Genomic DNA, 25,558 nt, shown 5'->3' on the forward strand with positions numbered 1-25,558 from the left:
TAATCTATGGAACATATTTCCTTTAAAAAAGGCATCTACCTAAAAAGAACAAGAGAATTTTGCGAAGTTATATCAAGAGAAGTCCATAAGAAATGCAGAGCTTCCTCCCCAGAGGGTTTCAATCAAACCTGTTTTTTAAATACAGAGTTAAAATGTTACTGTGGCACAAATTGATAAGTCAGGGAGCCCTAAGGAAACCCTGGAAAAGAAAACAGAAAATCAGAACAAAACAGAAAATTAGCTGGTTGTACGCCACACTTACCAGCCACATTGCTTTTATGCTTATCATAGATTTCTCTCACTTTTCGGTAACGGAAAGCCAGTTTCCTCATCCAGTCCACACCTCCCTGGACGCCCACAGAGGAACCATGGCTGCCACTACCTCCTGAGCCACTGAAACCATCTGTTGAGAAACTGTAGTTGCTGTAGAGAGAGAGGATGATGAAAATTAAAATCTATACTGCATGGAGTTTTTGGTTGAATGCCACCTGGGATTGATTCTCTGTCCTATTCCTGGCATCTGACAGCAAGGCTTTGAGAATCTTCTTTCTTAATCTCTGTATGTCAGAGTCTATCTTTTCATCAGTCCTCCATCTCACCCCTATTACTTCTATCAAAGAAAGGATGGAAAGGGAGAGCAAGCGAGGCAAGACTAATTCAAGCACCAGCACCCCCTAGAGGTTGGCTTCAGACAGACCATCTTTTCATTAATGACAGAAAATACCTTACAGTGAAAAAAACCCAGAATACAAAACTTTTGTGTACACACACACACACACACACACACAGACGATTGCAACTATGTAAAAAGGAGAAACGTGAAAAAATAATGGAAGGAGCTAACCCCAAATTCTAATAATAGTTAGAAAATGGGAATGTTTTCCTTCAGTGATCTGTTGGCTGGTTTAATAAGTTCATGGGTCACTGCAGTGGCTATAAAATATGTCCACAAATTCTTTGATACTCTTCTCTCTAACTTTGCTCCCTGTAGGTATGGACTGTATCTGAACGTAAACAGAATGTGGTGGAAGTGATGGTGTTGGACTTTAGAGACCAGGCTTCTCTTACAGCACCTGCTCTAAAAGAAGTCAGCTGTCACAGGAGAACACTCAAGCTGCCCCATGAAGAGGCACATAGTGAGGACTGAGGCCTCCTCCTATGAGCCACACATGGAAGCAGGTCCTCCAGCTCCAACCAAGCCTTCAGATGATTTTAGCTTCAGCTATCTTGACTTCAATCTCAGAGACTCTGATTCAGAACTACCCAGCTAAGTCACTTTCAAGTTCCTGACCTACAGAAACTATGAGATGATAAATGGTAACTGTTTTAAGCTACTAAATTTGGGGGTAATTTGTTACACAGCAATAGACAACTATTATAGTTAAACAGGTTGGGAGGGATTAATACTTCCTAAGTCAAGATTTCCAAATGACTGACAGAATTAGAGACAACTTGGTTCAATCAGAAGTCGAAATAGAGTTCAGTGTGAAATTCTATATTTAAGAAAATAAAGCTGCCAAGACATAAGACAGGTAATTACTAGTTAGCCATATGCATAAGAGAAAAAAAAAATACTAGGGTTCAGAGTGGATTGTAAACTGCTTCAGACCAGGCTTTTTCCTAAGGTGAGTAAAATCTCTTAAGACTGGTGCCCTCCAAGGCTGTGGAAGACAAAGCATACACGACTGAATCTGCCCCAGAAGTGAAACCTTTCTATCCTTCTCGGCACCAAAGGGTTACGTCCTTACTAAGTGATATGTCCAGTTCTGCTCTAGATTTGAGAATTCACAGAGGAAACAATTTTAGGGTAGACACATGGAAAAACTTTTTGCCTATGAAAAGGGATAAACATTAAAACAAATTAACATGAAAAGATGTGACAACTTTTTTTCTAAAGGTCTTTAAATGTAAGGTAGATAAATTTTTGGATTATTCTTAGCTAAGACTACTGAGCTAGAAGACAGTAGCCAGGAGAGGAAGGAGGTGACCGAGCAAGCATTTTGCCACTGAGACCTCCTTCGTTTAGCGTTCACTGTGATATTAATGTTTAAGATTGTCTTCCATAGGGTCACTCCTGACACCATCAGACCCCCCACAATTAACTTCCTTGGTGAAATCCCTGATGCTTATTTGTATCTAAAACAAATCAATCTGGAAGCACACTTTTCCCGACTGAAAATCTGGCCAAAGAGAAACTAGTATATCCTTTACTTTGGAATGCTTTTTTCTCATTCCATCATGCTACCCATTCATCAAGGTCATACTTAAATTCTACTGTGCTGAGAAGGCCATTCCAATGTTGGCACCACCTGCTCCCCACACCCATCAGAATTACTTTCTATTCTGTGTTCCGTCACATTTTCTATTGTCACCTTCTCACACTACATGCCATCATTAACTATGTTTGTTTCTATCTCCTCTAATAGATTGTGAGCTCTTTTAGGGCTGTGTCTTATTCATCTTTGTTTTCCTCTGAACCTAGACAGTGTCTTGTGCCTAACAGGTGTACTGATGTTTAAGACATCATTGTTTTTATCACCTCAAGTCTTGGCCATTGTCATCAGAAGCCACATCTTCCACATGCACCTGGTCACACTCCTGTTAAAAGACAAAACCACACATTATTTCAGTCCAGGGCGTAGAAGTGCTATTACCACCACAATATATTGTAAAAATACCACAAACAATGGTGAGGTGATGGAATACCTTATGGTCTCTTATGTGTGGAGGATTACTCTCACCCGCCTTGCTGTTCAACTTCTTTTAAGGCCTAATTTACATTCCTCAGTCTTCATGAAATCTTCCTTAACCATCCCAACCCTCAGTTATGCTCTTATCGCAATAGTTCATTTTTCCAACAGTCCATGGGTATAAACACAAGCTCCCTTACTCTGTCAGGTGTGCCTATGTCCTACACTACACTGTAAGTCCTATTACATTGTAGGCCTCTTATGGCACGACCATGCCTTACATCTCCTTTGTACCCCTCTAGTCTAGTTCAGTGCCCTTATATAGCATGTACTCAATACATTTTTGCAGATGAAACAGATGCTGGTAGAGTGCGTGTGGTATCAAAACTGAGAATGACTGAAACAGAAATTTGTAAATTCAAATTTAGGAATTAGAAGAGGTCATCTAAGTCAATCTCCTCATATTCTAAAAGTGAGGTAAAACGATTTGCCCAAGGTCATAAAACTAGTGAGTGGTAGAAAGAAACTAGAAGGAGCCTGGGTCTTCTAATCTGAATCCAAGGTTCTTTTCCTCTAAGCCCACACTACTACTGACATAAAACACCACCCACTGCCTAACTGACAGATTCATTCCTCTGACACCACCTAGGGTGGTGCCGTGATGTCCACCTGCATCAGAATCCTCTGGGGAAGATTTTTAAAAATGCATATTTTTGAACAGAATTTCTGTGAGTGAAGTCCTAGAATCTTCATTTTTAACAAGCTCCCCAGGTGATTCTTATGCCCCCTAAAGTTGAGAACCACTGACCTGGGGGGCAGGAACACATTCAGGTCAAATTCTTCACAGAACTTTCAGTCCTGAGTGAGGACTATGTCTAGAAAATCATTACAAATACAATTTGGCAACAATTACTGGCACATAGTAGGTTTTCAATAAATGTTTGCTGAATAAAACTATAATGTCCCAACTTATCAACATGTGAAGTTGAGGGAAGATTAAAGCACTGTGGAGCTTACCCAAAAGTGTTGGAAGTTTAGAGCCCTATTAAATTTAATTTGTTGGAGAATTGTCTGTTGAGTAGAACTAGACTGTATTTTAAAAGAAAGAGGATTACTTCATGTTCATTTTACTTTAAAATTTTATTTACTTTAAAACTTTCACTATTTAAAAAACTAGGTAATATATGTAGTACACAGTTCAAAATTCAAAAGGACATTAAATGACAAGTCTGCTCCTTCCCACCTCTGTGTTCCAGCAACACATTCCCATCCTGAGATAGAACAACTGTTACTAGTTTGTTGTGTATGGTAACAGCTTAACGGAGGCCCAGAATGGGGAGATAACTTTCCTAACTTGGTACTTGCAGTCTGGTCTCCTGATTCCCAGTCCTGTGCTGTTTCCACTACACGATGTTCACCTCAAAGATGAACTCAAATGTCAAAACCAAAAAAATTAACCAAGAAGCTCTCAGTGTTTTCTGGTTTCCCTCCACCTAACTATAAAATGATCTGACATCAAGGCTAACCTATTCATGGACAATAAGCACGTATAAAATACAATGAGTTACAGTAGCCATCTACAGATCTGACAAATCAAGAGGCTATCTTTTAAGAAGGTAAAACTGAAAAACATTCAAGAGTACAAATAATCAAAGCCACCTTCTATATGTTATTTAATATAGCTGAATAAATTGGAATGTTGGTTTATATATCAGTGTTTTGCCTGATGGGGTGGCACTGCCCCTAGAGCTAGATCACTTCCAAATAGGCTAACAAAAATCAAGTTTTTGAGCCAATAAAACTGAAGCCCAGAACTAAGACTGTGGTGACCTAACCAAGGCACTATTTCTTCAAGACTATGTACACCCAAGTGCTGAGCTGGCCTCTCCATACCTACCCTGTCTAACCACATTTCCTCTAAATACAAAAAGCACAGGCTCAATAAATAGTTATTGAACAAAGTGTTTCACTGAAGTGCAGAAACAATTTAAAATGCTTACCTCTAAGTCATTGAAAAATAGATGCGTGTCAGCCACTTCAAAAATCATTTCTTCCATTGTTAAACCTGAGCCAATCACTACTGTTGGGTCCTGAAAGACAATAAGAGAATAATTTGCTTGACTTGGCCCTCACAGCATTGGTTCTTATCTTTAAATGTTTCAAAATAGTTTGGGTCAAGGCAAAAACAACACTGGCTCACAACAGTGCTTCTCACTACTACTGACGCAATTTCATTCACAGTTATAGAATCTGGGATTGTGCAAAGTTAAACATTTCAGGACTTTAGGACTTTAGTTTCTAGAAAACAACCCACTTTAAAAAAAACACTTATTTTTTGGAGAAATTCCGTTTCAGGAGAAATTCTATCACTGAAATATTGCTCTTATAACACCCATTATCGTCCCCCGCCACCTCACAGTACAACACCAGAAGTCAGTAATCTGACAATCTCAACAACCAGGAAATCAGTAAAGAAATATTTGCAGGAAAACCAATGCACATAGCTTTAAAATGAACTATCAGACCTTCCCTTAGAGGCAGTATGCTCTTATTTTATATATTCTCATTACCAGACTTGTTATATAGTATATGAGCTTATGTCAGCTTGCCAGTCTAGATACTAAAAGCCTATGGGAAAGTACTTCTAACGGAAACATTGGTGACAATAAGAAATAATTAGGAGCAGTAAAAGTAGGAAAGCAAAGGAGGCTGATATTTTTATAAAATTTATTCATAGAAACTAAAAAATAGGAGCCTGGAGGTAATTTAGTACAGAAATATACAGCCACTACCTCAAAAACAGCTCATCCCTCTATCAAAACTGATGTTAATACTGATGACTAAACTTAAATTCTGCTTGGTGTATTTCATTTAAGAAGGTATATAATCTATCTTATTTTATTTTAAGGTTTTTAAAAAAGATTAATTAATTAATTTAGACTGTGCCAGCTCTTAGTTGCGGCATGCAGACTCTTCAGTTGCGGCAGGCGTGCAAGATCTAGTTCCCCAACCAGGGATTGAACCCGGGCCCCCTGCATTGGGAGCGTGGAGTCTTACCCACTGGACCACCAGGGAAGTTCCTAAGAGGGTATATAATCTATTTTAGAAAGATATTTTATATTTTAAATGTACAGATCTGGTATATTCTCAGCTAAATGGAATGCTCAGTTTGGGCTGTTATATGTGACATAGGGATAACAGACTAGTCTTTGGAGTAGATAATCCTGAGACTCCACTCTGTTTTGAGCCTCAGTCCCATACTTAGTCTTTGCAAAATACCGCTCTCCAACAACTTCAGCTTTCAGTACTGGTCCCAAGTCTAGTCTCTACCTTTATCATCAGCTCTGCCTGACCATGTAGTCTGCCTGGTATAAGCCATCGGGTGAAGTTTTATGTGAAAGGTGAAAGGTCAACAGGGTAAGATGGAGATAACAGAGACAGTGATTTTGGTTACCTGCACACATAGTCAGGAGAGGGACAGTTACAACAAAGGAAGAAAGACTCAAATTACCTTTCCATACTTCTGGGCATAGGATCCAGTAAGAAGGGAGTGGAAGATGATGATGGTTTCATCTAAGTCCCACAGAAATACCCGCTGAGTGAGGAAAATATTTTAAAAAATGAGTGAGCATCTTTTTTAATCATAATGGAATGAGACAAGAAATCAATAACAGAAGGAAAACTGGAAAATTCACACATCTGTGAAAATTAAACAATAATCTTAAGCAACCAATGGATAAAAAAGAAATAAGTGAAATTAGAAAATACCTTGAGATGAATGAAAACCAAAAACAACATACTGAAATTTATGGGATGCTGTGAAAACAATGCTAAGAAGGGAATTTATAGCTCCAAATGTGTACCTTAAAAAAGAAGATCTCAATCAAAAACCAAACTGCACAATTTAAATTGCCAGAAAAAGCCAGTAGAAGGAAGGAAATAATAAAGGTTAGAAGAGACAGATAAAGCAGAGGGTAGGAAAAAAATAGAGAAAATCAACAAAACCAGAAGTCGGTTCTTTGAAGAGATCTACAAAATTGACAACTTTTAGCTAGACTGGCTAAGAAAAAAGAGAGAAGACATAAATTACTAAAATCATTAATAAAAGAGGGACATTATTACCAATTTTACAGAAATAAAAAGGATTATAAGAAAATACTATGAAGAGTTATACACCAACAAATAATCTAGATGGAATGAACAAATTCCTAGAAATTCACAATGTGCCAAAACTGACTCAAAAAGAAACAGAAAATCTGAACAGATCTTTAACTGGAGAAGGTTGAATCAATAATAAAAAACATCCCAAGAAAGAAAAGCCCAGGACCAGATGGCTTCACTGCTGAATTCTACCAAACACTTAAAGAATTAACACCAATCATTAAGATCTTCCAAAAAAATTGAAGAGGAGGGAACACTTCCTAACTCACTCTATGAAGCCAGCATTACCCTGATACTGAAAACAAAGACACTGCCAGAAAACTGCAGACCAATTCTCCTATGAACAGTGATGCAAAAACCTCAACAAAATAGTGGCAAACAATATTCAGCAGCATATTTAAAGAATTATAAATCATGACCAAGTGGGATTTGTTCCCAGAATGCAAGAATGGTTCAACATAGAAAAATCAATGTAATATACTGCATTAACAGAATACAGGAAAAAACCCACATGGTCATCTCAATTGATGCAGAAAAAGCACTTGACAAAATTCAACACACTTTCATGATAAAAACACTCAATAAACTAACAACTTCCTCACTATGATAAAGGACGTATATGAAAAACCTACAGCTAATATCATACTCAATGGTGGGGAATTGAAAGCGTTACCCCTGAGATTAGGAATAAGAGAAGTATGCCTGTTTTCACCACTTCTATTCAAATGGTACTGGAAATTCTAGCCAGAATAAACTGGCAAGGAAAGGGGGAAAAAAGTACCCAAACTGGAAAGGAAGAAGTAAAATTACCTCTGTTCACAGATGACATGATCTTATACATAGAAAACCCTGAAGAATCCACAAAAAATTGTTGAGAGCTAATAAATGAATTCAGAAATCAGCTGTATTTCTATAAGTTTGCAATGAATAATTCTAAGAGGAATTTAAAACACAACAGCATCAAAAATAATAAAATATTTAGGAATGAATTTAACAGTTCGGACTTGTACACTGAAAACTATAAAACATCACTGAAGGAAATCAAAGAGGACACACCTAAATAAATGTAAAGACATTCCATGTTCATGAATATAAAACTTAATATTGTTAAGATGACAATACTACCCAATGTGATCTACAAATACAATACAATCCCTATCAAAATCCCAACAGTGTTTTTTAAAGAAACAGAAAAACTCATCCTAAAATTTGTATGAAATCTCAAGGGACCCTGAAGAGCCAAAATAATCTTGAAAAAGAACAAAGTTGGAAGACTCACACTTCCTGATTTCAAAACTTACTACAAAGCCACAGTAATCAAGACAGTGTGGTACTAGCATAAGGATAGATATACAGACCAATGGAATAGATGAAAGAGCCCAGAAATAAATGCTTTTTTATATATATATATATATATATATATATATATATTTTTTTTTTTTTTTTTTTTTTTTTTTTTTTTGCCAAGCATACCAAGACCATTCAATGGGGAAAGGAAACTGTTTTCAAAACAAGGTCCTGGGAAAACTGAATATCCATGTGCAAAAGAATGAAATTAGATCCCTACTTCACACTATGTACAAAAATTAACTCAATATGGATCAAAGACCTAAATTTAAGAGCCGAAACAATAAAATGCTTAGAAGAAAACACAGGTGAATATCTTCATAATCTTGTTTCCTTAAATATAACACCAAAAGCACAAGCAATAAAAGAAAAGAACTTTATCAAAATTTAAAACTTTTAAGCATCAAAGGATACTATCAAGAGTGAAAACACAATCCATAGAAAATATCTGCATGTCATATATCTGATAGGGGATTAATATCTAGAATATATAAAGAATTCCTAACATTCAACAACAACAGAACAAACAACCCAATTTAAAAATGGGCAAAGGATCTGGACATTACTTCAAATAAAACAGACAAATGGCCAATACACACATGAAAAGATATTCAACATTATTAATCATTAAGGAAATGCAAATCAAAACCACAATGAGACACCACTTCACACCCATTAGGATGGATTATGCAAAAAATGGGAAATAACTGGGACCCTGGTACATTGCTGGTAGGAATGTAAAATGGTGTAGTCATTTGGAAAACATTTTGGTGGCTCCTCAAAAGCCGAACATAGAACTACCATATGATCCCGCAATTCTACTCCTAGGTTTATACTTTTTCAAATAATTGAAAAGAGGGACTCAAAGAGATACCTGTACAGCAGTGTTATAGCAGCATTATTCACAATAGCTCAAAGGTGAAAAAACCCCAAGTGTTCATCACAGATGAAAATGGATAAACAAAATGTGATATATATACACAATGGAATTATTCAGCCATAAAAAGGAATGAAGTTCTGATATATGCTACAGCATGGATGAACCTTGAAAACGTTATGCTAAGTGAAGTAAGCCTGACACAAAAGGATAGATTTTATATGATTCCACTTATATGAACTATCTAGAATAGGCAAATTTATAGTGACAGAAAGTAGAACAGAGGTTACCAGGGACTAATAGGAGGGGAGAATAGGGAATTATTGCTTAATGGGTGCAGAGTTTTTGTTTGCGATCATGAAAAACTTCTGGAAACAGATAGCAGTAACAAACAACACTGTGAATGTACTTAAAATTGCACACTTAAAAAATGGTAAATTTTATATTATATATACCTTACCACAATTTAAAAAATGAGTGAGTTCTCCGTTTTTTCCAAGAAATATATCAGGTCTTTAGATTTTCTTTCTTTCTCCTCCTGCCCTCCCCGCCGCCCCCAGTAACAAAAGGGAAGAGAGGTTTCAAACATAGCCTCAATTTACCTATGTCTTCTGAACACCTGTCAATGGACTCATTTTTAAATATGGCTTTTCCCTCTTATTAAATGATCACATTATAGAAAAATTGAAGAAAGAAAACAAAAGGATTAATATCAAAACTCCATTATTAGAATTTTGTATGACTTTCTAGTCTTTTAATAATGAAGCCAAATGTATGCCCATAATAAATTCCTATAGTGTTTAAACTACAGAATAAGTGAGAGCCAATCTCATTAATAAGTTACCAGATCTGGTTGCATGTTTCACAGAAACTTGGCCTAAAGCACTTTATTCCTCTCATTTTACTTGGAGGTTTTTAAATGGAGAACAGTATATTACTTGTGACACCCTTTGCTTTCTGAATATGATGCATTATTCTTTCTGTTCTCCTCTGGAATACAGAAAACAGTTTGTTCTTTCCCTTAAAAAGTGACCTGGCTACCTAAATTCAAAAAAGCTTTTTCAATGCTCTTGGTGAAAAGGATCTGAAAGTGATATGGTAAGATATGGGCATAGAGTAATGTGTTTTTACATTTCTCTTTTCACTTGGCCAATTCATTTTCTCTTGCTCAGGAATTATAGGTTATACAATATAGAACCACATAATCTCATGAGTTTCAGATATATATTTGATAAATTTAAGAAATGAGGGAAAAAAAAGGTTGCAACTCAAATGAGTTTCTTTCCATACTTCTAATTCACTGTCCTGGGAAGAGCTGGCATCAGCTTTCCTCTTGCCCCGGTTCTTGCCAGTCATGTTTTTCCTGGACTGGTCATCAGCATCTTTACTTGGTGTAGTCTGGGTCAAAGGTGGGCTTGTAGAAGGGTCTCCTGGAAAGGAAAAGTGAGACACCGGTGTTGCCAGTGTAGTCACAGGCTATAAGAACCAGAGCAGAATGGTCAGCAGGTTCTCTGCCCTTAAGAATCATGTTGCAGGGATAAAGGCTGGAAAACCTAACTTTACTTAAGCAATTTGGAAATGCAGACCAAACATCATGAAGAGAGTTATAACTAGAATTTATATGCCTGCCTCCCAATGGAAGAACACATCTATAAAGTCATTTTGCCAAAAAAAAAAATTAAACCTGAACCTGATCAAGCTTCTAGATCAGGGTTTCTCAACTTGGCACAATTGACCTTTTTGGACCAGATAATTTTTGTTGTGAAGGAACGTCCTGTGCATTGTAGGATGTTTGGTTAAGCAGCATTCTTGGCCTCTACCCACTAGATGCCAGCAGCACCCCCTTCCCAGTGTGACAACCAAAAATGTGTCCATACATTGCCAAATATCCCTGGATGTGGGGGCCTGGGGGTGGAGGCAGGGGGCACAAAACCACCTCTAGCTGAAAAACCACTGCTCTAGATCCATTTACCACTTTAAATAAAACACAGAAGGCAGTGGGCTGCAGTAAACTACCCTCTAAGGTTATAATTGGCGAAATTTAGACTGAGAAATGGTATGGGACAAACAATCTATTGATTGTTTCTTCAACAAATAAATTACAGTCAGAAATAAAAAGAGACAGGGGAATTTATAGGTTAAAACAAAATATCCACCAGTCACAATGTATGGACCTTACTTGGATCTTATTTTAAACAAACTGTAAAAAGAAAAACAAAACTCCTAACATTTATGAGAAAACTAGAAATATGGATACGCTTTGGTATTTTATGTTATTAAGGAATTATTGTTGAATATTTTAGATGGGATAATGGCATTGTGGTTATGTTATCAAGCATTATAAATAAATATGATACCTGGAATTTGAGGAGGGAATTGGATGAAGTATAGTTGAAACAAGATTGCCTATGAGTTGTTAATTGCTGAAGTTGGATGACAGATATATAAGGGTTCATTATACCATTCTGACAACTTCTGCCACTGTTTGAAACTCTCCATTATTAAAAAGTTTAAATTGTTATGAAGAACAAAGATATTTAGAGAAATGAATTCAAAACTAAGGCATCAACACATGTAATGATTTCAAAGTTATGTAGGTTCGAAGCAGCAACCATTTGTCCATTTATCTAGAAGACCAGTAGAGGCAAGACGCACAGAAAACTGCATTAGTTGATGTAGACCACTGTTTTTTTGTTTTTTTGTTTTTTTTGCGGTACGCGGGCCTTTCACTGTTGTGGTCTCTCCCGTTGCGGAGCACAGGCTCCGGACGCGCAGGCTCAGTGGCCATGGCTCACGGGCCCAGCCGCTCCGCGGCATGTGGGATCTTCCCGGACCGGGGCACGAACCCATGTCCCCATGCATCGGCAGGCGGACTCTCAACCACTGCGCCACCAGGGAAGCCCAGACCACTGTTTTTAAAAATGCATCAGTGTTAACGATAAACAGTCCTTCCCCAAGTTACATGATGTGACAGCGAACCACCAAATTTTCATGAAAAATAGGGATAAAAAGTATGTGCATATGTTTACTGAATGTGTGCATAAAGTCTTTATGTCAGGATTTTTTTTTTTTAAAGACTAGTCCTTTGGGTTTTTTAATTAATTAATTTATTTATTTTTGCTGTGTTGGGTCTTCGTTTCTGTGCGAGGGCTTTCTCTAGTTGTGTGGCAAGTGGGGGCCACTCTTCATCGCGGTGCACGGGCCTCTCACTATCGCGGCCTCTCTTGTTGTGGAGCACAGGCTCCAGATGCGCAGGCTCAGTAGTTGTGGCTCATGGGCCTAGTTGCTCCGTGGCATATGGAATCCTCCCAGACCAGGGGTCAAACCCGTGTCCCCTGCATTAGCAGGCAGATTCTCAACCACTGCACCACCAGGGAAGCCCTATGTCAGGATTTTTTAATCTGGACATCATAATTCATTGATCCATTTCAAAGCTAGAGGTTTATATTTGTAGGTTAAATTTTATGTATTTCTTTGGGGAAAAAGAACCATACCTTTCTTCAGAATCTTAAAGGGATCCATGACACAGAAAAAGTTAAGAACTACTGTTCTGAGGCCTAACCAGAAGTCAGTTATGCACAGACTGAAACTGGAGTCCTCCAGCTTTTATAAAATGTGCTAAGATTCTGAAGTTCTCTATGACAAGCATATTATAGCTACAGGGAGGGTGGAGTGGGAGTCATAAATAAAGTCTTTTCATTCTTGGTACTTTTCTGTTCACAGCATCAGGTATTATATTCAGTCTGCCAACGACTCATCGTTGTCTGGTTACAGTGTTTAAATACTCCTCACCTGAGAAGGAAGGCTAATCGCATGGTAACAGTGACTTAGACCAGAACAAAATAATCTTCACCATCACCTGTTGGATGAAATGCCCTTAAGCCAAATGTAGAGCTTACCAGAGGAAAGTCTCTGTGCTGCAGGAGCAGGTACCATGACACTAGGCTTCTCCGTCTGGTATGTGGCTGCTGCTAAGGTGGTACTCTCAGCATCACTGTTAGTCTGGCCTGTGACTCCAAAGCTGGAGCTGGGGTAGCAAGCCTGGTACTGACTTTGACCAAGGATAGTATAGGTGGGATAGTCCTGTAGGTCAAAGGGAATAAGGGAGGAAAATAAGCCACTTAGCCAGAGCATAACATTAATTTCAACACAAGAGACTTTCATGTCCCTCTTTTTCATAATTATTTCCCTAAAACATTAACCCGACTTCTTACTTACCTAACCTATATAGTCTTCCACCTAAACCAATGATTTTCAAAATGCATTCTGTGGAAACCTAAGAGTCAAGAGGACACGCCTCAGGGACTGTCTTTGGAATGAGGTTAAGGCTGAGAGCAAAGTGTCCCATGCACTGTACACACGATGTCCCTTTTCTACTATACCAGCCTTTTTTTTTTCTACTTTATGTACAGAATTTCTGCATAGAATTTTTGAAGGAAAGAGTCTACTCTTTAAGAAGTTTATAAAACACTGCACTACATGATAGTGCTTTTAAGGACAGATGAGCTTAAACAAAAAAGCAAATATCCTACATTAAAGTTTCCCAGTTTAAAAACTGAGTATCTCTCTCTCTCTCTCTTTAAAAATATTTATTTATTTATTTATTTGGCTGTGCAGGGTCTTAGTTGTGGCATGCTGGATCTTTAGTTGCAGCATGCGGGATCTAGTTCCCTGACCAGGAATCGAACCTGGGCTCCATGCATTGGGAGCATGGAGTCTTAACCACTGATCACCAGGGCAGTCCCCTCTCTTTTTTTTAAATAATCAAGTTTTCTTTAAAAATAAAGTTTCTTTAAAATATTTGAAGGGAACTTTTGGTAGTTTCACGGGCACATACATAACAAAACTTATCAAATCATACAATTTAAATCTGTGCAATTTACTGTATGTCAATTACACCTTTAAAAAGCTGTAAAAAATGGGTATGATGCACAGCTCAAATACACACCTTAAAAAAATTCCACTGATAACTGATATTGGTGACAAGTAGGAAGAAGCTAACTGATCAGACCAATTATTTATAAAGAACACTGAGCATCTACCATAAGCAAAATATAATTCACAGTGTGAGTGTGTGTGTGTATGTGTTGGTACATGGGAGTTAAAAATCTAGCAGGATAGAAGACCAAAAACCATTTCCAACAAATTAGCAATAAACTGTATGTCAAATGAGTAAAATACAGAGGAAGACAACTATCACTGCAGACTGTGACAGAGAGCTTTCTGAGACAAAGAAGCACAGGGGATAGGAAAATGAACAGGCCCTGGAAAGGTTTTATTAAGGGGCCAGAGATGTTGAGTCTGGATGAAACAAAGAATCTCTGTAGGCCTGAATGACTGGTTAAGGATTGGATTGGATTCTTTAGGCAGTGGTGTATAGTTTGTGTGGGAGCAGGAAATGGGGATCATCAAATTCAAATAAACAAAAATATGAAAAGATTCTGAGCAAGTGAGTGACAGGATAAAATGTGGCACTTAAAGAAAATTAATCAGATAGTGTTTTAGAAAATGTACAGGCATGGTGAAAAATTAAAGATGAGATGAATAGTTAACTCACGATTAAAGAGGAAAAAGCTAAACCATGGGAAATGACAGCAAAAATGAAAAAGCAGGGACTTCCCTGGCAGTCCAGTGGTTAAGACTCCACGCTTCCACTGTAGGGGGCACAGGTTAGATCCCTGGTCAGGGAACTAAGATTCTATATGCCATGTGACACAGCCAAAAAATAAAAAAGAAAAAGAAAAAGCAGGAAAGAATTCCAGAAATGGCTGGATTAGGGCTGGGTAAGGAAAAAAAAAAAATTGATGATGACTGGTCTGGTTTTAGGCCTAGGTATATTAAAAAATAGTATAACTGACAAGAATTGAGAAGCCATAGGAAAAAGTGGTATTACTTTTGGAGGACAGGGAAACGGAAGAAAGGGTGGAATGAAAGGCTGGTTTTAGATATGGTCAACTTAGGATATTAAAAAAAAAAAGCCCATCAATCAGCAGGAAGCCTGTAGATATCATGAGGTCAGGACTAGAATCTTCATTTTGGAAGAAGTAAATGGACATTGTGAATGTGGTTAAACATTCCTGGGGATGAAATAATAAACATGTGGAAAACTAAATAGAGATTGTCCATGACAGAAGACAGGATATGCAAAGGGAGAGAGATGTTACCCTGAAGAATTCCAGGTACACAGCAGGAACTCGATAAATACTTGTGGACTAAAAGAATGAACAAATGCAAAAACAGTCAAAACATAAAAACTGAACCAGAATAGCCATGTTAACTGCAGCCACAAAAAAAGATCCATGGAGGCAGTGGTTGATAATACTAATTGCTGCAGAGAAAACAGCAAACAAAAACATAACAACAAAACCAAAAAAACCCTAAAACACTGAAGATGTTACCAGTGATCTAAACATACAGAGTTAGTAGAATAGTGATCAAGACCAAACCAATTCACAAAGAAATGAGTGGCTAAGTAAAAAAAAGTCAAAGTAATATTTCCACAAACATTTATTATGTGCCTTCAATGTGAGTACTAGGCATTTTTCTGAACTCTCAGAACAAATAACTGAACAAAATAGAAAAATAAATCCCTACCCTCACAGAGCTTACATTCTTGTAGCAGCAGGGTAAGAGACAGACACACACACAGTAGATAAAGGAGCAGATATAATATCATTCATAGTCTTAGCAATGGAATGAGAGAAACTGGGTAGTAGCCTGAGAAACCATCCAAGGTCTCAGTCCTGAGGGCATCCAGAAAAAGGGCTCTCCACAGTCCATACTGGTTGTTTCTTAGATTGGCAAACTGATAATGGAAAGAAGAGAGGAAGAGCTAGCTAGATGAACCATATCAACAGGAGGAACAAAAGCAGCACCGTACCTGGTTTGAGATGCTGGAAACTGCTGCTGCCGGAATATTGGCAATAGTAGATGAAGTGGATATCAGGCTGGCATTTGTGCTTGAAGCTATAAGATTGAAAGTGTTAAAAGATATTATGAAAACGCCTAAATGAAACTGAAAATATATTCTGTCCTAAGTAAACAGATCTATAAGGAGATAAAGAACATTGGCAAAGGAAATAAATACTATATACTGGTTTTGCTCTTTTGCATGCCATACCTTAATTTAGACTTGATTAGAAATAAAACAGTTCACACATTTTTGTTTCAACTTGAGTCTTCAACTATTCCTACTGAAGTCCTAGAAGGATACAACACAATGCACTGGTTCATACTAATGACACCAGTGAAATCAGAACCTAAACCTAATCACTCCAGTCCATCTTCTCTGGCAGCTGAAAAATAACTCACCTGCAGTGTGACCTATTGACACCAGTAGAAACAACAAGAACTCTGGTAAATCCACGTGTTAAGTCCTACACTGTGATATTTACTGTCACTTGCCCCAAATTATGCCTTTCCTGGCGCAACACAATTACTCTGAGAAACTGATGTAGTTCTCCAAATTCTAAAGTGCTTGGAGTTGCTTCAACAAACACCATGTTCTGGCATTTAATGATTTCACCCATAAGCCTGGAAAAATTTGGAAAATATTCAATATTATTCTGGCCAGGGAAAAATTTACTTCATAAGCTACTTAGGCTGCCTGTCTCAGGACAAGAAATTTGGGTTTTTTTCACACCCTTCTATCACAGATTCCACCAGGGTTTTAATAAAATCCTCAGTGACTAGTATTTGTCACAGTGACATTTTTCAGGTTGACAATGTAGGTGAAATTGTGAGGTACTGCTCTTGAACTCCTCTCTTTTGCTCATCATAAGCATACTTATACATGGTTTCTACTGCAGTCACACACACCATAAAGGCTCACCATCAGGTAGACCACACTATCTGACTACCTATCCCATTGGCGACAAAGTCCTCTAGAGGAAAAGTTATTAGGAAAACCTCCATTAAGAATAGTGCAGGTGGGACTTCCCTGGTGGCGCAGTGGTTAAGGAATCCACCTGCCAATGCGTGGGACACGGGTTCGAGCCCTGGTCCGGGAAGATCCCACGTGCCACAGAGCACCTAAGCCCATGTGCTACAACTACTGAGCATGTGCTCTAGAGCCTGTGAGCCACAACTACTGAAGCCCGTGCACCTAGAGCCCATGCTCTGCAACAAGAGAAGCCACCGCAATGACAAGCCCGCACACTGCAATGAAGAGTAGCCCCCGCTCACAACTAGAGAAAAGCCCGCGCACGGCAACGAAGACCCAACACAGCCAAAAATAAATAAATAAATAAATAAATATTTAAAAAAAAGAAAAGAAAAAGAATAGTGCAGGTGAACAAATGCAGCAGAAACTTGAGAGGACTGGTCAAAATCATAGGGAATTTTTATCCCTTTCCCCAAGGGTACTCTGCTTAGAAGAAAGTCTAGAAGAGACTGAGGTAAATTAGATATAAGGATCAGCTACTGCTAGCTTTCAGAAGAACTTGGGACAAAGAAGAGTTAGAGTAATTTGTCCACAGTCATGGTGTTAAAGGTAGATAGTCAAAATGACAACTGTGATCTCCCAATTCTTCATCCAGTGCCCTTTCTTTCCTCAGAGTCAGTGGCTGAGCTAGGGATCAGATTTCATCACTATCCAGGGAGATTTTCTTTTCTACAGTACTCCTCCCCCCAGGTAAACTAAAGGATTCTTGTTTACTTTCTTAAACCCAACACCTAAATGAAACAGATTTTATAATTTATAGATGATATTTTCTTCCCATCAATATTTTTTCCCCTAAGGGGGAAGTCCTAAGAAATCATTCTATGTAAGCTAAATGACTCTACAAGTAGTTTTTAATTATTCTTGTGGGAAAGGAATTTTGAGTACATTCCAGATTCTATTACCAGTACATTATGCTAGGCAGGCCTGCTGGCTAAACACAGGTGATTTAATGTGGGAAAGAAAATGAAGTATTTAATCTCTTAAGTTTATCTCTCCCAGAAAACTCCATTTCTAGATCAATTTTTCTTTAGCCCTAATCCTAGCGTATACTCCTCTTTTCCTCCCATTTACCTTTAATTCTGTTCTACCTTCTTAATGATTTATAAACGGTTAGAGGTACAACTCATTCACATCTGATATCTGCACACATGGGGAAAAAGGTGCTCTGACTGACAAGGTAGTTTTAGAAATTTAACAATTTTCAGATCACTTACAGAATTGGGCTGGAGGTAAAAAGGTAGACCCTACAAACAACTGGCCACATACTCTTAATTATCCCTGACAGGAAGTTTAATGACTTGATTAGCTAGTTGTTGATACCAAGTTTTTAACAAGTACAGTACTAAAAATCACAAATTCCTCTCGGCAATAGTGGCTTCTATTACAGGAAATGTTGGTCTGCTAACCTAGAAAAGTTATAGGGCTCAATAACAGTTCTTTCTCCAACTCAATCAAATCATTTCTAACATGTTATTCATTCATTCATTTGTTCATCAAACCAGGGTCTACTATGTGCCCAGAAACGGTTCCAGCCACTGACGAGTAGAGTAGTGAACAAGACAAAGTCCCTGCCCTCATGGCGTTTAAATTCTAGTGATGAAAGTTAGATGATAATTACATAAACAGTATTTATTTAGGCTCTTGTAACCAGCAGTGAACCCAAGCTAAACTCACTTTAAAATATACACAATCACTACGTGCTGTACCCCCTGAACAACTATGACTAAAAAGCCAGGCACCTCAAAAAAAAAAGCAATGATCATCCTACATAAATATACATCTAGGTCTCAAAAACAACAACTTCAACTGCAGATTTAAAAAACAAAAGCAGCAGCAATAAAATATGCAACAAAAATAAATTTAGAGGATAAAATAAAACTCAAGGGGTAACTCCTATTGATACATATATTTAAAGACTGTTAGCTCTCCAAATGCCAATGGCATGGCCAATTGTTTTCCGATAGTTCCCACTCCTGTTTTGCAACAGAGCTGTGAAATCATAGACAAAGCTTCGGAGAACCATGCCCCACTAGAGATCCACCTGAAACAGTCAGGATACAGAGATAGCTTTAATCAGAAGACTGTGGTTATAGAACTGTGAGAGGCACAGTTGAATTAAGTGACATTGCCCCAAAGCTGGAGGGTAAACCCAAGGGTTAATGGCACACAGAAGTTGGTGCAAGATTTAGTTTCTACCCACCTCTCTAATTTTATGAATGTTTCTCTACCACCCATGCTCACCCAGCTTTCGAGTTACTCAAAACAAGAGAGACTCTTTCTCACTCAAGGACCTTTGCAATGTTGCTCTCCCTGCCTGAATTGTTGCTCTCCCTGGTCTGTCCCTCTTGCCCTCCAGCATGATCATTCCTTCTCAGCATGTCTACTCCCAGAGAGACTCTCTCTGGACTCCTCTATTAGAACTAATTCCTTTCTTGTTTTCCCAGTCACAACAACCAATTCTTTTTTCCTCTCAAAGCACTTTTCAAAACCTATTTCTTTATTTGCTTGTTTGTTTTCTGCCTCCCCTCCTAGTCTGTAAGCTCCATGAAGGCAGAATCTTACTACCTTATTCATCACCTCCAACGTCTAGCAAGGCACCCGGCCTACAATAGGTAAAGCTCAATAAATACTCGTGGGATTCATGAATAGCATGTCAAGGTCATCAAAAACAAGCAAAGTGTGAAAAACTGCAGTCAAGAGAATCCTAAGGAACCATGACAATCAAATGAAATGTGGTGTCCTGGATGGGATCCTGGAACAGAAAAAGGACATCAGGTAAAAACTAAGGAAATCTAAATAAACCTAGGATTTAATTAATAATAATGTACTAATATTGGTTCACTAATCATAACAAATGTTCCATTCTAATGTGAGATGTTAATAATAGGGGAAACTGTGTGCAGGGTAGGGGGATATATAACTCTCTGTATCATCTGCTCAATTTTTCTACAAATCTAAAACTATAATAAAAAATAAAGTCTATTAAAATACAAAACAAATCTCCTAGTCAATGAAAGACTCTTGAGCCCAAAGACATTCACTGAAATTCAAGTTTGGGTTAAAATTAATTCTGAAATTTCTGAAATTAATTTTGCTACTTGAATTTTAATTATTTAAATCATCTCAATTGAAGAAAATAACCAGAGATTGGGCCACACAGTCAGACACTCTAGAAAAAGGTTGATATAAAGAAGCCAGATCTATCTAATCAAAGGGTTTTCATGAGCATTAAAGTATAAACTAAAGAAAAGGTTTTGATCAGAGCTGATCAAGTCAGAAGTGGAATTTACTGTAATTTCCCTAACTTCCCCCGGGAAGATGGGCTATTGTCAATTGTTGAAAGCTTCTGGAGGGGATGAGAGGACACTGCTGTTTTGACCACTTAAAAAAAAAAATCATTACAATGCTCCTTGTTTGTTTCTTTTTGCGGTACGCGTGCCTCTCACTGCTGTGGTCTCTCCCATTGCGGAGCACAGGCTCCAGACGCGCAGGCTCAGCGGCCATGGCTCACGGGCCCAGCCATTCCGCGGCATGTGGGATCTTCCCGGACGGGGGCATGAACCCGTGTCCCCTGCATCCGCAGGCGGACTCGCAACCAGTGTGCCACCAGGGGAGCCCAATGCTCCTTGTTTTTATTCCGTGGAATGACTGGGTATTTAGACGGGGGGAAGATGAAGCCCTGGAGAGCTGACATTAATTATCTGTGCTAAAGGAAATGAAAAGTGGGGGTGAGGAGAGTGATACTGATACAGGAGAATCCAGGTGATTCAAATGTGCCAGTAATACCCATATTTCCTTTTAGCCAATTGTTACCACTTGCTTTCTACCAACTTTTTCTCAGAATAAATGGCAAAAATTGATAACTTGATGGTTAATTTCTGCCTTAATTTCTACCCTTTGCCAAAGTTCTAATGGCAATATAATGGGCCAATAGGTTAACCTATTGGGTAGGGAAGGGAAATGAATTTAAATACTTGCAAGTATAGGTTCTCAATTATGGGAGATGATATTGATACCATGACCTCTACATTGAAAATCATAAACATTACACCCTTGGGCTGGGGTCAGGCTGCCCAGCTTACATCCTTGGCTTATTTACTGTGTGTCTTATGTGCCAAATCTGTAAAATGAGATTAATGACAGTACTTCCCTCATAGGTGTGTTGTGATTACATGAGTAACACCTATCTCTGCTAAAATAATGCTAAGCACATAATATGCACTTAACAAATACCAACAATGATCATTATTAGCACAATGGAGGAAATTGGGTTAATTGACCTAAAGGGAAAAAATGTACTAAAAGGTAAGAAATTAGGATAGTGGCAAATGAGGTTGAAAGCACAGCTTCATGACTTTTTTAAAGCAATGGATCTTAAAAGACCCCCAAAAGGTGGTTCCTCTTGTTTTATAAAGAGGGAGAAGTAAGCACAGCTATCAGGTTCCTCAAATTCAAGGTACAGGTACAGACGAGCGGTGGTTCAACACCTTGGGAGACGATTATTAATATAAAGGAAGAGAACTCATTGCTTTTCTTTCATGACCTAGGTGTAGTCATCAGAGATGTATCAGTTTAGGAGGGACTTGGCTACTAGATTTGCCTGTAGTTGGACCCCAAAGCCTACCAAAGTAGAGGAACACTTTATAAAAATGAAAGGGGATAGAGGAGAAGACAAAGTCATGCTCTTGAGTTTTTTTCCTCCTGGTTTGTTCCCATTTTAGAAAGAAAGAAGGGGGAGGGGACAAACATAAAAAGAAGGGAAAATAATTAAGAGGAGACTTCGTAAACAATAAGAGATAAAGGTAGCTCAGAGCAAGGTCTTAGGAATGTAGTAACCAGTTGTTCCCAAGAGACTAAGAAAAAGTAGTCCTCAATCATTTTATTGAAAACAGTTAATACTAAAAATCAAAATATTTCGTTTAATATAATCTACATCAAAACAGTTTTTCATCGTCAAAGTTTATATTTTAAGACTACCTAGGACTGGTTTCATAAGGAATAATATTTAAAAGCTGGGAGAAATCAGGAGAAAGGAGGCAGATGAGAAGTCAAGTAGATGAACATTAATTCCCAATTTGGAGCAATGATAAATTCCCTGCATTGGACTTGGAAGGGAATTAACTCCACAGTGCCTTTTGAGTTTCTCTGTCTTCATTCCAAATAGTCCTGCCATAATTCTAACCTTTTAGAGGAAGAACTCAGGAAGGCAGAGGTGTTTAAGAGTCCAAGCTTTAATGCTATGCTTTGCATCACAAAATAGAAACAACACTGAATTTTTTGAACAAGAGAAAAGCTCACCAAGAAGTAGTAAATGGGGGTGGAGGTATAACAAAACCACAGCAGAAAAGCAGCACACATCTCACAAAGCAGCACTCAATCTCACTTTCCATTCTATTTGGACTTCACATAAAAGAAGTCAGCAAAGCTCTAACCCATGGAGTCTTCTGCTCATTTACAGGACAAAAGGCCACTGAGAACAGACTAGAACAAAATTAGACAGGTTTTCTGGACACCAACGTGCAAAAGAGGAGTCTTCAATTCTATTAAGCAGTTCACAGTCAAAGGCTTAAACTACTTATGAACCACACTCCTAGGTTCTAGTTTGTCTAACACAAAAAGCATGCACAAATGCAAATATCCTATATTACCCAGTATGTTTGGAGATACAGGTAGATTAAAAACAAAAAACAATTAAAAAAAAACAAAAAAACAAAACACACACAACCATGCCTGTTTACCTTGAATGGGATAAGAATAATGTGCTGGGCTTGGCTGGCTTGTGGTTAACCCTGTAGTGCAGGTAAGAACACTGTGTTGACTTGGAGATGGAGTCTGAGTTAAACCACTTTCAGGTTTCATACCTGGCCACAATGCACCTGAATCAGATAAATTGGACCAATTACAAACAAAACACTGGAACTGAGGAGCATGGTTATGCTTTCAAATATCAGCCAGTAGGTTTAAAATCAAAATCTTAAAACAAAAATAAATTTGCTTGTAAGAGAAAATTATTGAATCTCCCACTCGTAATATACCACAAGCAAATACAATTTCAAAGAATTGGGGAATGGGGCCATAGAAACAAAAATCTTGTCAAAAACCCAATAGTGATATGTATGTATGTAAGTTCACTTCAATGGTTGGGGAAAATTGATCAGCATTCAGAAAAAGGGCTACTGACACCCTAGCATTGTTGTAGAGTGCCTGACATTCCTGTAGAGTGATAAATCATTTATCTGCATTGTCTAGGTAGGAGACATTCCACATACGTTTAAAATTCACTTACCCATTAAACAAGCACCAGATTTTTCTAAAATGTATGTATACTTCTCTGCCTTCTTAAGCTGGTTATTTTGTTACCTTTATTTCTTCTGATTAGGAAAGACATACCTGCTTACTTTTATAAATTAAAAAACATTAACAGAAATATAATTTCTAATTTTTAGAAATAATAAAGTCATACATAATCCCACCATCCAGACTTAACCGCTATTCACAGTTTGCATAAGAGTCACTCAGATTTCTTCTGTTTACTAATCTTTTTTTTCTTCTTTTTAATAAAAATGGGATGTTACATGCTGTTCACAATTTGCTTTTCCACATACCTGAGACATATCTTTCCCTGTTAGAACATATAATAAGACATCATACCTACTCACTTTTATTTTTATCACAATGCTCCTAAGTGACAATCTTTCTAAAAAATATTTATATCCTTTCCTGCCTTCTTAGCAGGGAGGAAATAGTGACCATACCTTTTCTCAGATCTATACTGTACTGTGCTATGTACATTACAGAAACATCCTCAGAGGCTACTGCAATATGTGAAGACATTTGCTTAGTACTAAGGAGAATTCAATTATAGTTCTATAATTTGAAGGCTCTTGTATCACTTTGTCTTTTCTCTGTGATCTGTCACTTCTTGACAATCTCCTGTTTATGGCTGTATCTCCTTTTTCATTTGCAGTAAACTAGGAAACCATTAAAAAAGCTTGCCTCTACACGACAGCCTAAGGATATCCTTTATGAGTGAAGAGTTTTTATCATAAAATTTTTTTTTTTTTGGCCACGCTGTGCAGCATGCGGGATCTTGGTTCCCCAACTGGGGATCGAACCCATGCCCCCTGCATTGGGAGCATGGAGTCTTAACCACTGGACTGCCAGGGAAGACCCCAAGTTTTTGTCATAATTTTGGCTATGCAAAAGTCTATTAAAAACCTCACTGTAGGGAGGAGATATGGGGATATATGTATAGGTATAGCTGATTCACTTTGTTATAAAGCAGAAACTAACACACCATTGTAAAGCAATTATACTCCAATAAAGATGTTAAAAAACAAAACAAACAAACAAAAAACCTCACTGTGCTCTGAATAGTTATAGCTCCTGGATCAATATAGTTGAAGCTGATAATTAGGCCCAAGAAGATTCATCAAACACATTCCAGGCAAGAAATCAATACCAAGGTCAGCCACAGATTCAAATTCAACACTACCTCACTTCATATACTCTTAATCTGTTAAGAAATTTATAAATATATAATGCTTTGAGAATAAGGACCTCTGCGTCACCAGGGCACTCAGATATCTTAGTGTAACTCAGATCTGTAAAATTGGTTGATAAGTAAATGTAAGAATAGTAAAAGGAGGTGTTAAAATCTTAAAAGGTTCACAGTGGAACATGGTAATTGCCTTCTCTCAAACTTTTTTTTTCATTGAAGTATAGTTAATTTACAATGTTGTGTTAGTTTCTGCTGTAGAGCAAAGTGATTTAGCTACACACACACACACACACACACACACACATTTTCAGATTCTTTTCCATTATAGATTATTACAAGATATTTAGTATAGTTTCCTGTGCTATACAGTAGGTCCTTGTTATTTACCTATTTAATATACAGTAGTGTGTATGTGTTAATCCCAAACTCCTAATTTATCAAACTAAAGCATTAAAAAGCAAGACATATTCTTTTCTCACCTACTAACCACATGAAATAACATATTTGAGGAGATTAAGGAATGCCAACATCTCTAGCACAAATTAGGAGGGTTGCCCTCCACCCCCTTCCACCCCTTGGTTCATGATGATTTTCAGTCTTGCCCAGGTAAGCCACTGCTTAACTCCTTGTTATGGCTGACATTTAACAATAAAAAATATTTGAGAATGTAGTTTTTTTGAACATTTATGATGTGAAATTTGAATATTAGTGCTAAGATTCTTGGTGGTTGACTATCACACTTTTTAGAAACATAGAAACAACTTGCCTTTTCAATGTCACAATAACTTTCAGATTTATTGTAATCAATGTGGTTTGTTTTCTAAATAGGTTCTGAACCTGAGGTGTTGGGTTTGTAAACATGTTTATTATTACACTGTCCTAAAATACTATCTTACTAATAAGAATAGTATTAATTGAGAGAGTTTTGCTAGTCTCATCATTCAGTATGGATTTTTAAAGTTTCAAAATGTAAAATTTCTATAAACTGGTCCATCTTATAAGGTCAGAAATTAGTGCAAAATGTCCAAGACAAGTAGAGA

At 37.6% G+C, this 25,558-nt stretch overlaps 1 protein-coding gene across 7 annotated transcripts in view; it reads right to left on the bottom strand.

The window, feature by feature from the left end:
* Positions 1-25,558, bottom strand: part of EYA3 (EYA transcriptional coactivator and phosphatase 3) — a 104,012-nt gene that overhangs the window by 16,090 nt on the left and 62,364 nt on the right. For 6 of the 7 annotated variants that reach the window (XM_082614538.1, XM_082614539.1, XM_082614540.1 and 3 more), the window contains 8 exons: positions 22,756-22,893; positions 15,956-16,041; positions 12,975-13,158; positions 10,366-10,505; positions 6,202-6,285; positions 4,691-4,780; positions 2,540-2,598; positions 263-423 (listed from right to left, as the gene is read on the bottom strand). In XM_082614538.1, coding sequence (XP_082470664.1) covers positions 263-423; positions 2,540-2,598; positions 4,691-4,780; positions 6,202-6,285; positions 10,366-10,505; positions 12,975-13,158; positions 15,956-16,041; positions 22,756-22,893 — 942 coding nt within the window. The remainder of the gene's footprint in view (positions 1-262; positions 424-2,539; positions 2,599-4,690; positions 4,781-6,201; positions 6,286-10,365; positions 10,506-12,974; positions 13,159-15,955; positions 16,042-22,755; positions 22,894-25,558) is intronic. The other variant, XM_082614542.1, reaches the window with a different exon arrangement.

The sequence above is a fragment of the Mesoplodon mirus genome, assembly GCF_964341445.2.
Source record: "Mesoplodon mirus genome assembly, chromosome: 3".
NCBI lineage: Eukaryota > Metazoa > Chordata > Mammalia > Artiodactyla > Ziphiidae > Mesoplodon > Mesoplodon mirus.